We start from the raw sequence: 14,259 nt of genomic DNA, 5'->3' as shown, positions 1-14,259 counted from the left end.
GCAAGATAAGGGATCACGGGTAATATATTAGCATGGATCGAGGATTGGTTAACTGACAGAAAACAAGAGTAGGGATAAACGGGTAATTTTCCGGTTGCCACAAGGATCAGTCCTTGGGCCTAAGCTATTTACAATCTATGTTAATGGCTTAGATGAAGGGACCGAGAGCAATGTATCCAAGTTTGTTGATGATACACACTAGGTGGGAAAGTAAGCTGTGAGGAGGACACAAAGAGCCTGCAAAGGGATATAGACAGATTAAGTGAGTGGGAAATAAGGTGGCAGACGGAGCATAATGTGAGGAAATGTGAGGTTATTCACTTTGGTTGGAAGAATAGAAAAACAAAATATTTTTTAAATGGTGAGAAACTATTAAATGTTGGTGTTCAGAGAGATTTAAGTATCCTTGTACAGGAAACGCAGAAAGTTAGCATGCAATTAGGAAGGCAAATGACATGTTGGCCTTTATTGCAAGGGGGTTGGAGTATAAAAGGAAGGAAGTCTTACTACAATTGTAGAGAGCTTTGGTGAGACCACACCTGTAGTACTGTGCACAGTTTTTGTCTTATCTGAGAAAGGACGTACATGCCTTAAAGGCAGTGTGGTGCAATGAAGTTTCAGCCGATTGATCCCTGGGATGAGAGGGTTGTCCTGAGGAGAGATATGAGTAGATTGGGCCGATACTGTCTTGAGTTTAGAAGAATGAGAGATGATCTCATTGAAACATACAAGATGAGGAGGAATTTCTTCACTCGAGAGGGTTGTGAATCTCAAACCCAAAGGGCTGTGGATGCTCAGTCATTGATTGTATTCAAGGCCGAGATAGATGGATTTTTGGACTCTAGGGGAATCAAGGGATATGGGGATCGGGTAGGAAAGTGGAGTTGAGGTCGAAGATCAGCCATCACCTTATTGAATGGAGCAGGCTCGAGGGGCCACGTGGCCTACTCCTGTTCCTAATTCTTATGTTCTTATAACTTCTGCTTCCAACACTTTTTTTTTTACCTGTGCCAAGTCCACTGGTAACAGCTCCATCATTAACGCCTCCTGTCGTGGTAGCAGCATTGATGGGTGCATTGTGGGGAGCCAAACTCGGCAAGAACAGGCAGCTAACAGGAGAAAGCAGAGCACTTAAGAATACACAGCTAGTAGAAACAATGAAAACTACAATGGAGCCTCCATTATCAATGATGACACCAGTGATTACAACTCAAAATAATTTATTAACAGTAAATATTTTGGGACATTCAATAGATGTGAAATGTGCTATGTAAATGCAGATTTTTTTTTAAAAAGAATGGAGCAGACTCCCCCAGCGGATAATACATCAGATACAGAAATGAAGACAGGTATGATATAAATAAAAAATGTGATTTATGTCTCAACAGGCGGTGTTCAGCAGTATTGGGTTGTTCAATGCATCACGTAAAGCTCTGTGCACAAGAATTCTGCCAGATAACTCGAGCACAAATAATGAAGGTCCCACTGAGCTATATTTATAGCATCTCCTTTTAACGATTGTGTCACTAAAATGAATGCATATAATTTATACACATACACAGAAGCACCTACAGTAGTTATGGAAATGGTGAGCTTTTGGAATTTCTGATGTACAGGTATTACTGAACCAATATGCAAGATCAAAATTTGAGGTCTTTTGATCATCTGCCAATTCCTTTTTCCCACTGGGGGAGTTTGCCCCACTCTGAACTTATGGACATAAAATTGAAAATATTAATACTTTTCTACAGTATTTGGCAAGCTTAAAGTAATTAGTTCTTTTATTTGTGATGTATAGGTAGTTGGATGTGCACAAATTTATGAAGGTGCAGATGCAATTAAACTACTTGAAATCTCTTCACTGGATTCAGATGAATTCTAAGCATTTTTTTATTAAACTATTTTCTATTAAACTCTGCTTATTATAAGTTTGCCATAAGATGTGAAGTATCACAAAATGGATAGAAGAACATTGTAATAATGCCGAGTGTGGAGAAAAACAAATATTTTGTCTTTTTCCTTCATATACAGCAAGCAACATAATACTCACCCAAAACCTTCCAGAGCTGTATCAAACTCCACAAATGCTGGGGTGACTGATGAACCATGAAGTCTAATATCATGCGGTGTTGTCATGGAGACCAAGCATTTCACCCTGGTCAGAGGTACTGTGCTTCCTTCTGTCCCTTTGAGCAAGCTTTTGCTAATCCTGTAGTGACTGTTATCTTCATTCATGCTGAATACATTATCAGGACCAAATCCATCCAGAGACATCATCATACTCCCTGAGATCCCAGAACACACAAATCAGCACAATGTGGAAAAAAAGACATGGCGAGGTAAGGACATTCAAATAGTACAAGAGATAATTAAATACTTTTATCTTTGATGCCAATTAAAAACTATATATATATATATATTTTATATATAATATATATATATATTATATATAAAATATATAAACACACACTAGTCATCTCCTGTGATATTGCACACAAGGGGAGTAATTTTCAACTTCGCTACGTGGGCAGTAACCTGATGGAACAGACCACCCGTCCATTGCAGAACCTGTCCAATTTTCATTCCATTACTTTCAATAGAAGAATCGGGTGGGTACAATGGGCGGGCGATCTTCTCCTGCCAGGGTACCACCCAGATGGCAAAGTTGAAAATTATCCCCAAGGAGTTAAAACCAAATATAGTTTTCAGTTGATGTGGGGCTAGAAAGTAGGGGATAATGGACCAGGTCTGCAGACTTAACTGAGTTCCCATTTTAAAGATTAAAAAATGCTGGAAAGACTCAGCAGGTCAGGCAGCATCTGTGGAGAGAGAAACAGAGTTAACGTTTCAGGTCGATGATTTTTCTTGACAACTGGAAAAAATTAGAAATGTAACAGGTTTTAAGCAAGCACAGAGGCAGGGAAAGGGGGAGGGAGAAAAGAACAAAAAGGTCTGTGATAGGGTGGAAGGCAGGAGAGATTAAATGACAAAAGGGATGATGGTGCAAGGTGGAAGGAGTTAGTAATGGCACTAGTAAAGAACCAAAAGATGGATCTAGAAGTGTAAATGGAAATACCACCATCATCAGCAATAGCTGCTGTTCAAAAAAATGGGGGCAGGAGGCAGAGAAACAGGGAAGTAGAACTGATTCAAGCATAGGAGTTTCTCTGCTGTATTGAAATGGTTATGGTTTTATGAAACAAGATACAGGAACTTTCAAAGGCAGATGGGATAGCATATTTTTCAGGGTCGTGGATAATATCAAGTGAATAGGTCATCTCAGAAAAGTGTTATGGCAAGATCAACACTGAACCTTGTGAGTGAACCTTCAGGGATTGGAGCTGGAGAACAGCAGTCAAGAATGGCATTGTCATGAGAGAGAGGCAAGTGCTGAAGGAAGCGAAGAAAATGGAAATCCCAGTACGAATTTTAAAAAACAATGGAAATGTTGAATGGATTAAGGTTGGTAAAGAAAGGCAGAAACACTCTGAAGCTACCCAAGAGATTAGATTTGTAAACAGATACCAGTCACTGTCCAACACTACAGAAGGTAATAAAGTCTCAGAATAAATGGAAGTTAAAAACCAGAAGACAGCTTGGACAAGGACAGTTTGCAGGTCACACAGAAATGTTGGATGGGATCCTTTGCTTAGCAATATGCATAGCTATGCAAGAATACGTTCAGGGCGGTATATTGTCCACAACAACAATCTTTAACACAGCTCCTTTAACGTAGTAAAATGTCCAAAGGAGTTTCACAGGAGTATAATAAAATAAAATTTGACACCTAGCCACATGAGGAGATATTAGGGCAGATGACCAAAAGCTTGGTCAAAGAAGCAGGTTTTAAGGAGCATCTTAAAAGGAGAAAAGAGTGGTAGAGAGGCAGAGTTTTCTGGAGGGAATTCCAGAGCTTAGGGCCTTGGCAGCTGAAGGCACCGCGATTAAAATCGGGGTTGCTCAAGGGACCAGAATTAGAGAAGTGCAAATATCTCGGAGGGATGTGGGGCTGGAGGAGATTACAGAGATAGGGAGGGGTGAGGCCATGGAGCGATTTGAAAACAAGGGTGAAAATTTTAAAATCAAGGCGTTGCTTAACCAAGAGCCACTGTGGGCCATCGAGGACAGGGGTGATGGGTGAATGGGACTTGGCGTTAGGACACGGAAATCAGAGTTTGGGATGACCTCAAGTTTACGGAAGGTAGAATGTGGGAGGTTGGCCAGGAGTGCATTGGAATAGTCAAGTCTTGAGGTAACAAAGGCACGGATGAGGGATTCAGCAACAGACGAGCTGAGGAAAGGGCAGAGTCAGACGATGATCCAGAGGTAGAAATAACCAGTCTTAGTGATGGCGCAGCTGTGAGATTGGAAGCTTATTTTGGGGTCAAATATGACACCAAAGTTGAAAAGTTACCGGAGAGAGGGATGGAATCGGTGGGTAGAGTACTGGTACTGAGTTTATGGCGGGGACCAAAGACAATGGCTTCAGTCTTCCCAATATTCAATTGGAGGACATTTCTGCTCATCCAGCCTGACAATTTTTTTTTAAATTATTCGTTCCGGGATGTGGGCGTCCCTTGCAAGGCCAGCATTTATTGCCATCCGGAATTTGCCCTCTAGAAGATGGTGCAGTTCTTGTGGTGAAGGGGCGCCCGCAGTGCAGTTAGGGAGGGAGTTCCAGGATTTTGACCCAGCGACGATGAAGGATGGTGTGTTACTGGAGGGGAACTTGCAGGTGATGGTCATAGTTAAATAGAATGTCATTTTTGACTTTGATAAAAGGTACAGCTAGAGCACAAAGTAGTCCACATAGGGCAAATGACAGAGAAGTAATACAGGGTCCTTAAAAGTCACATATATGAGGATTGGCTCAAAACTCAAAGATAGAGGATGCAAAATAATGTTATCTGGTATACTTCCTGTGAATTGAAAAAGAGACTTCACCAAAAAAAAACTGAGAATGTAAATAAGTGGCTGGCAGCATGGTGTGAGTACAACAATACTACCTTCATAAATAACCAGGAATCCATAATCAAAAGGAATAGTACAGGAGAGATGGTCTACATTTAAAATGTCGGGATAAACAGAGCTGCAAGAAACATTAAGGCAACAATAGAAAATAATTTAAACCAGATAGATAGGAAGGGCAGGGAGAAAACAGGATCTCAGATGACACAGATCAACACGCAGTCAACTGAACATGCAGGAAAAGTACATTCGCAAAACCAATAAACTCAGGCTAAATAAATGTAAGCCTAACTGGATTAACACGCAAATTACGAATGGTATAGAGGAAAAATAGCTTGTACAAATCCTGCAGGGAGAAAGGAGAACAGAATCATTAGGAGGAATACAAGAAAATGCAGAAACATATTAAACGGGTGATCAGAGGTAAAGAGATATATCTGGGAAAAAGTACAGCAGCTGAGGCCAAGTACAAATATCTTTCAGTATCACAGCAGCAAGAGGGTAGTCAGAGAAGAGGTGAAAATTATACAAGGTGCAAAGAGGCTCAAAACTGAAAATGAGCACTAAAAAGAGTAAATATTTTCTAAATATACTTTCACCAAGTATTTACAAGAGAAGACATGGGCTACCTGTCCTTCCCAAGCAGAAATATCCCAAGTAAAACCAATTACTTTGTTATAAATTAGAAAGGGTAAAAGGGTTCAGAAAAATAACCTCCCAGAGGTAAATGGCATTAATCTCAGAGGAGAGAGAATGGGAAGGAGATGTGGCTCACTGACAATCGTCATAAGGAAGTCAAGTGGACACAGGGGCGGTATCAAAAATACTCCTGCATCAATAGCAATGTAAATGTGGAATTACAATGTGATAAGTTTACATAGGCAATTTCCATTATAGAGGTCAACAGAAGAGCTTTATAATAGAAAAAGTTGACATAAAATGTGACAACTGGAATAAGGTTTTGTATACAGGAATTACACACGGAGATGTGATTTTTGTAATAGATTGTACAGATAGCAAAACACGAGGGCCAATTTTTGAAATGCATATCCCTGCTGTGCGAGGTTCTGCTCCAGGAGCTCAACGTTTGGAAAATCAGCTGGACAATATTCACATTACATTTTCCAAGATCAAATGATCATGTACAACACACAGAGGTAAATGTTATGATTAAGTGCACAGCGCAGCGCTGTGATGGAGGGAGGTGTACATCGGGATATCAGGTATGGAAAGCAGCGCACTGATTTTTGGTCCACATTCACCCATAATGAACTGCATTTTTTTTTCCATTTCTTTAGGCACACCATGTACACCAAGTTGAGGATTTCTTTCTCAATTGTTGACAAATATAATTTGACAACTTACACAGTGAAAGCAACATAGTGGAGAATTACAAGGCAAATCCAGCCCAAAAGATGTATAAAAATACTTTATTTTTAAATACAGGTACGTTTAAAAATAAAATTTTTTTTAAAGTTAATTCCAACATTAAATAAACTCTTCAACCGTCATTTAATTGGGTAGCTAGCCCATTAGTTATGTTACTGGACCATCAACCCAGAGATCACGAGTTCAAATCCCACCATGGTAAGTTGGGAAATTGAATGCAGTAAAATCTGGTGATGTTGTAGGTTGGCATCAGATAAAATGGCACCATGAAAGCTGCCAGATCGTAAAAAATTAACTAGTTCACAAATGTCCTTCAGGGAAGGAAACCTGCCACCTATATGCGTTCTGGCATTCACGTGGCTTTAGTTCCACACTATGTGGCTGACTCTTAATGCCTTCAGAGCAACTATTGATGGACAATAAATGTGGCCTTGCCAGCGTCACCCACACCCAGAGAACAAATATTTATTTAAAATAACACATTGATTTCTAAGATATTATTCAAAATAAAATTGAAAGCTATAAAGTTCCAGGTAAACCCTCACCAAGAAAGAGATTTTACAGTTCATAAATATATATCTTACAGCATACCTCTCATATCTGCTTCACAACTGAAAGAACTTGGCTTGTGGACCCTATACACACTTATCAACTTCTTATCCCAGGCCCCACAATTCAACGGGTTACCAAGGCGGAGAAACTCCCTGAAGGCAATCAATAATCAGTATCAACAGGATGAAACAATAAAATCTTTAAACATTTTCAATCAGTTAAGGAATACTGCATTTCCCCTCCTCATCGTATAGAAGCCCAACATCTGTCATTGGGAAAATGCTAGAATCCATTATTAAGGAAGCAATAGTAGGACATTTGGAAAAGCATAATTTAGTCAAGCAGAGTCAGCATGGTTTTATGAAAGGGAAATCATGTTTGACAAATTTGCTGGAGTTCTTTGAGGATGTAACAAGCAGGATGGATAAGGGGGAAACCAGTGGATGTAGTGTATTTGGATTTTCAGAAGGCATTCGATAAGGTGGCACATAAAAGGTTACTGAACAAGATGAAAGTTCACAGAGTTGAGGGTAATACATTAGCATGGATAGAGGATTGGCTAACTAACAGAAAACAGAGAGTGGGGATAAATGGGTCATTTTCCGGTTGGCAAACAGTAATTAGTGGGGTACCACAGGGATTGGCGCTGGGACCTCAACTATTTGCAATCTATATTAATGATTTGGATGAAGGGACCAAGTACAATGTAGCCAAGTTTGCTGATGATACAAAGATGGCAAGTTGTAAGGAGGCCACAAAAAATCTGCAAAGGGATATAGACAGGCTAAGTGAGTGGGCAAAAATTGGCAGATGAAGTATAATGTGGGAAAGTGTGAGGTTATCCACTTTGGCAGAAAAATAAAAAAACAAATTAGTTAAATGGAGAAAAATTACAAAATGTTGCAGTACAGAGGGACCTGGGGATCCTTGTGCATGAAACACAAAAAGTTAGTCTGCAGGTACAGCATGTAGTCAGAAAGGCAAATGGAATGTTGGCCTTTATTGCAAAGGGGATGGAGTATAAAAGCAGAGAAGTTCTGCTACAACTGTACAGGGTATTGGTGAGGCCACATCTAGAGTACTGCATACAGTTTTGGTCACCTTATTTAAGGAGGGATATACTTGCATTGGAGGCAGTTCAGAGAAGGTTCACTCCATTGATTCCTGAGATGAAGGGGTTGACTTATGAAGAAAGGTTGAGCAGGTTGGTCCTGTACTCACTGAATGAGAAGTGATCTTATTGAAACATATAAGATAATGAGGGGGCTTGACAAGGTAGTTGCAGAGAGGATGTTTCCACTCATGGGGGAATCTAGCACTAGGGGGCATAGTTTCAGAATAAGGGGTCGACCATTTAAAACTGAGACGAGGAGGAATTTCTTCTCTCAGAGGGTTGTAAATCTGTGGCATTCTCTGCACCAGAGAGCTGTGGAGGCTGGGTCATTGACTATATTTAAGGTGGAGATAGACAGATTTTTGAGTAACAGGGGAGTAAATGGTCATTTGGAGCAGGCAGGGAAGTGGAGCATAGCCCATGATCAGATCAGCGATGATCTTGTTCAATGACGGAGCAGGCTCGAGGGGCCAAGTGGGTTCTTATGTTCTTAGAATAATTGCTTATAGTTTTGATTTTACTTGCAGACAAACTGAATCCAGCAAATCTGTTTTATAATTTTTCATAAATTAATGAGACAATTAAATATTATATATTTTTTAAGGATCAAACCTGTCTATTTTTGAATTATGGCCTGGTCCAAGCTAATTAGAACCAGAGAAGATGGCAGGTGACTTGCCTCCACCAATGTCGTCTCAACTATTAGGTGCATGAGAGTGAATAAGATAACTGTCCCTTCATTTTTTCCTCAGCTTTGTGAGGAGTCACAAAGGGTTCCAGTCAATATTTCAAATATCAATATAACTTTAGTGTGGAAATCAGGGATATGGCCAAATGTTGCCACGAAATATAGGAACAGCATATCTAGGATGAGTATATGTTAAGCAAACTGTTAAATGACTTCAAGAACAATATTGTCACAGACTTGAGTGCCTATCAACACAATACCATACATATATTTTTTTTAAAAGAACAATGCACACTATGGTATTATAAAAATTAATTTAAAGTTACAACAACTTGCATGTAAAAACACTAACATAGAAAAATGTCCTAAGGCGAGTTAGAGGCATAATCAAGAAAATGGATGTTGAACCAATGAAAGATGTTAGGAGTGGGTGATGAAAAACTTTGTCAAAGAGGCGGCTGTTAAAAAGGGTCCTTAAAAAAAGGAGGGAAAGGTGGAGAGGTGGAGGAGTTTAAGTAGGGAATTCAAGAGCACGGGCCTAGGTGTCTGAGGGTACAGCCGCCAATGGCGGGGTGAAGGGAGGGGAATATGTACAAGAGGCTAGAGTCAGAAGAATGAGGGTTTTTTTTGGGGTGGGTGGGGGGAGGGGGGGTTGTGGGATTGGACTAAGTTAGAGATAGGGAGGGGCAAGTCCATGAAATGATTTAAACACAAGGATGATAATTTGAATGAGGCTTTGAGGGACCAATTTAAGTCAGTGAGGATAGAGACAATGGGTACGGGCAGCAGGATTTTTGAATGAGCCAGGAGACCTTTTAAATATAGGAGTATGGACGTGGATTGGATATGGGGTCATAAGTTCAGTTGGGAGTTAATTAAGATACCATCGTTGTGAACAGCTGGCTTCAGCCTGAGACAATGGCTGGAAAGGGGATGGAATGGGTGGCAAGGACAGAGAGTTTGTGGTGAATGCTAAAGACGATGGGTTAGGTATTCCCAAAGTTTAGCTGAAGAAATTGCAGCTCTTTAAAAACTGGAGTAGTTGGACAACACAAAGGCAGTGAAGAACAAGAGTTGGGTGCCATCAGCTTACATGTGGAAGCTGACGCCACATCTATGGATGATATCGCCATGGAGTAGCCTACAGATGAGAATGAGGGCAGACCATGCATAGATGCTTTGGGAGCTCTAGAGTAACAGTGTGAGGACAGGAAGAGAAGCCATGAGCTGGAGATGCTCTGGCTAAGATTGGTAGGCAAGAATGAAACCAAAAGACAAAAAAAAAAGAGGGAAACCAAATTATGGTAGTCACACTGAGCTGGACAATAAACGACAGCCGTTGGTAGAGGGGACTGCGGTTGACTAGGTCAAATACTGTATATGCAGGTCGAGAAGAGATAATGCATCATGTTCACAGTAACAGAAGTTGTCATTTGTGATTTTGGTTTTGGTACTGTGGCAAAGAAGTTAAACATGAATGGAAATATCCAAACATGGAGTTGCAGGAAAGATGGGCAAAGACTTGGGAGGTAATAACATGTTTAAGGCCTTTGGAGAGGAAACAGAGATAGGGTGGTAGTTAAAAATAGAAGGGTGATGGGGTTTTCTTTTGAGGAAGAGGGTGATGGCACTGGTTTTGGAAGAGATGGGTGAAAGTACCCAAGAAAAGGAAACCATTTCCAATCTCAGCTGGCAAGGAACCAGGAAAGGAATTTGGGTAGTCAGTTGTTTAGGGGGAATAGGGTCAAGGGAACAGAAGGTTGGTCTCATGGATGTGGTGAGCTCAGATGGCAAATGGGGAGATGGGAGTGCAATTAGAGGGAGATCTGGTTCCATTACTAGGGCAGGGGGTAAGCCTAGGGAAAGTTGAACTTCACGTGAAAGGTAAGGGGGGGGGGGGGGTGTAACAGCAGAGGCAGTTGAATGGATGGTCTCAATCTCAGCAACAAAGATGTCCAAGAGCTCCTCACACTTGTTGGAGGTGAGGAGGAAGGGGAGAGGGGTTTACGGAGACGGTTGGTAGTGGATACACGAAGCCGCGGGGGCAATTTTTGCTTTCCATGATGATCCTGGAGCAGTGGGTAGTTTTGGCAGAGAACAGTGAGACTCTGTGGTGCTTGATGTGGTCCAGTCAAATCTGATGATGGATAGCTTAACCAATTGTCTGCCAGATACGCTCAAGTCTCTGCCCTTGGACTTGAGGTAGCAGAGACAGGCCCCATCAGGGAAGGAAGAGAGTAAAAGTTTTACTGGGGACAAGGATATCAACAATGATGAGTAAGTAGTTAAGCAAATTGACAGCTGTAGAAATATTGTGCCAAATGAAGGGCTAAAGGCTAGGCAATTGGCAGCTTGAAAGTGCAATTGTAAGAAACTTGCGCAACTAGGTTTTCTAGGGCGGATGCAGAAGAAAGTGGGGTTAGAAGGGAGTAGGGGGATATGGGTGATGAGAGATACAAGAATGCCCTCGTCAGTTATCAGTGAATTTAGAGAAGGAGGAGGGGAGCGGAGATGGCGATTGACATCACCAAAGGTGAGGAATTGCTCACTGCAGAGACTGAAGGAGGAAATGAGAACGGATATCTCGAAGAGAAAATCAGGGTGGGCTTTGTTGGGGGGTACTGTGATAGACAACAAGAATTTTGAAAGAGAGATGAAAGTGATGGACAAGGTGAGGTACTTGAAGGAGAAGGTACCACAGGGTTGGGCAAGAGAATAAGATGCAACTTAGTGATAAGGGTCACATTGGTTCGGATGAAAAGTATGGCCAGGTGGGGAGGATTCTGTAAGGGGCAGTGGTGTCACCACCTATGAGCCAAGTTTCAGTCAAACCCAGGATTTCAATGCAATCAGCTACAATAAGGTTGTGGATGGTAAGTTTACGAGTGAACAAACATTCTGGAGGAAAAAGCAGAGGGGGCAGTGACCGTTGAAACTAGGAAGTGAAGGGCTTTATTCTAAACAAAGTGCAAATGCTACAGTGTAAAATAAACGTAATCTTATTGATGAAATGGGGATCACAAACAACTCGATATTACAAAATACTGCAGCCACAATGTGAATATTTCACAAGAATAATTTCACATGGCACAAGGTGCACTGAACTCACACTCAATATGCTATAATCTGTTTGTAACCTTTAACTTTCTCTACAAGCAACACAAAGAATTGGTGGAGGAAGAGGGTGTGGGGAGGAAAGAGGAAATAAGAGGGGGTGCAGGAAGAGGAACAAGGGGGAGGAGGGGGAAGGGGGAAAAAGGCAAAAACAAGTCTGGACAACTATTTTGGCAAGCAGGGGCGAACTAGGTGGTCATTTGATCGGCGGCGGGGTGGGAACTTCCCTTTCCTCCACCCAAGCTTCAATTGGGAGGAAGACGACGAGCTTGTAGTGAGCTGAATCTTCCCTCCTGCCTACCCTCACATTTCCAGGTTGGGGGGCAGTCGCTTGGTTGAGTTGAACTACACCTACATTCGCCATCGGCTCTGAAATTGTTCTCAGTAGGGTCGCGCATTGGTTCAGGAAGGTGCTGCTCATCTTAGCTGCTTTAAATGTTTGGCTTGTGAAGTTGCTGCATTAGTAACGGCATTAGATTAGAGAAAAGTATCGGCTTGCAAGTCAATGGAGTTTGGGCGTCTATAGGGGGTGGGAGGCTCGTTTCCCTTTCTGGTAAGGTTTGCTTGACATCTAAGATTGGGACCCAGAGGCTGGATGCTATTTGATATACCTGACAAATTCGATGAAAGTGAAAGGCTATTGCTAAGCCACCAGATGAGTACTGTCTAAACGTGAAGAACATTTGACAACAGATTGTTTACAGCATCAAATCCAACTTTTCTGACATTACTGTGACAGATTCACAATGGACATCAACCACTTAAACATCTTAGATTAACTAGCATCTTTATAAGTACAGTATGTATCTTACCTAAGGACCATTGGTTCTAATGACTGGGAAGCTAATCTCTCAAACATCCTTTGGAGTGGTGGGTGTAGAGGATGGTCTTCATCAGACAGAGCAGAGCTACACCTCTGTAGAAGCCGTGCATGAAGTCCTGCTTCACACATCACTTGCTGATTTCTCTCTGAATGGATGAGCGACTGCAGGATATTAGCCACTGCAAGCTGAAGATCTAATGCGTGCTAAGAAAAACAGGAAAGAGGTATTTAAAATACAGGTTACAAATCAACCAACTCGGCTCCTCACCACAGTGCAATTTTGCTATAGACCAAAGTGGATCAATCCATGGTTTGTACTGTTTAACTATCAGTCAAGGTGAAGGAGTTACATTTGGACTCTCATATACAGGCTAAAGAAGGAGGGGGGGAAAAACCTAGTCAGCAAAAATCCCTGGTTGTAATGACTAACCGGTAGTCCCAGTAAAGACAGGATCAGGTCCAGCTGTAATAGCTACCCCCACCCCATGATCTTTTAAAACATTGGAATAATTTTCAATAGGAATTAATATCATTTTCTTGCAGTTGTTTACTTAATATTTCTAACATCTTCATATTACTGGTTCACCTACTTTTAACATTGATAAGTAAACTCTTTCAATACTGAGTTCAGTCATAACATTTCCTTTAACTATTTCTGAACCTCTGGTAAGTTTTGTAAGTGCAGATGGTTTAACAAATTTCAAAATCTTACATTTGTAACGTTACTAATTTACTTTACTTTTTACGTTAAGGGTGCTATATAAATAAGTTATTGTTGTAACAGGATATTTCTGTAACAAAATATTTTGTCAAAATATCAGCTTAAACTTGTGTGTTTTGTGAGCAAAGGCAACTACAGAATTCAATGTAAACTGACCAAGATTTATAATAAGACCTTATTTAGAAAGAAAAAAAATAAGAACCAAATGTCAACACTATGTAAAACTATGCTGCACTGCAGAATGCTGGAGCTGAGCTTTATTGTCAGTGTCATCTTTCGAATAAGATATTAAACTGCCTACTCTTTCAGGTGGACATAAAAGATGCCATGGCACCATTTAAAGAAGATCAGGACAGTTCTTCCGGTGTCCTGGCTCAATAGTTACCCTCAGCCAACATTATTAAATAGATACTCACGGAGGTAGTCTCCTCTACTTTAGGGAGATCAAACACAGATTGGGTGATCGTTTTGCAGAACATCTCCTTTCAGTCTGCAAGCGAGACTCCACGCTTCTAGTCGCCTGCCATTTTAAGTCACCACCCCATTCCCACTCTGACCTTTGCCTCCTACACTGTTCCAATGAAACTCAATGTAAGCTCAAGGAACAGCACCACATCTTTCTATTAGGCACTTTACAGGCTTCCAGACACGGAGTTCAACAATCTCAGATCATAACCTCTGCCTCGATTTTTAAAGATGGCAGCTGTTGTTAATAATTCTGATATTCTCATTTACCGTCTTCTAGACACATTTTTTGCTTCTTTACTTGTCCCTTTGCCATCTCCTTTCGCCTTGCACCATTACTTTTGTCATTTAATCTCGGCCGCCTTCCACCCTATCACAGACCTTCCCTTTTGTTCTTCTCTCCTCCCCCTTTCCCTGCCTCTGTA

At 41.1% G+C, this 14,259-nt stretch overlaps 1 protein-coding gene across 1 annotated transcript in view; it reads right to left on the bottom strand.

The window, feature by feature from the left end:
• Positions 1 to 14,259, bottom strand: part of wdfy3 (WD repeat and FYVE domain containing 3) — a 690,816-nt gene that overhangs the window by 343,823 nt on the left and 332,734 nt on the right. Inside the window, exons 16-19 of the mRNA XM_070871062.1 lie at positions 12,638 to 12,852; positions 6,949 to 7,061; positions 2,051 to 2,285; positions 1,006 to 1,109 (exon numbers count right to left, since the gene is read on the bottom strand). Coding sequence (XP_070727163.1) covers positions 1,006 to 1,109; positions 2,051 to 2,285; positions 6,949 to 7,061; positions 12,638 to 12,852 — 667 coding nt within the window. The remainder of the gene's footprint in view (positions 1 to 1,005; positions 1,110 to 2,050; positions 2,286 to 6,948; positions 7,062 to 12,637; positions 12,853 to 14,259) is intronic.

Source organism: Pristiophorus japonicus, chromosome 2 (assembly GCF_044704955.1).
Source record: "Pristiophorus japonicus isolate sPriJap1 chromosome 2, sPriJap1.hap1, whole genome shotgun sequence".
Classification (NCBI taxonomy): domain Eukaryota; kingdom Metazoa; phylum Chordata; class Chondrichthyes; family Pristiophoridae; genus Pristiophorus; species Pristiophorus japonicus.
The sequence above is the reverse complement of the archived record's forward strand: the minus strand, read 5'-3'. Positions and strand labels throughout refer to the sequence as shown.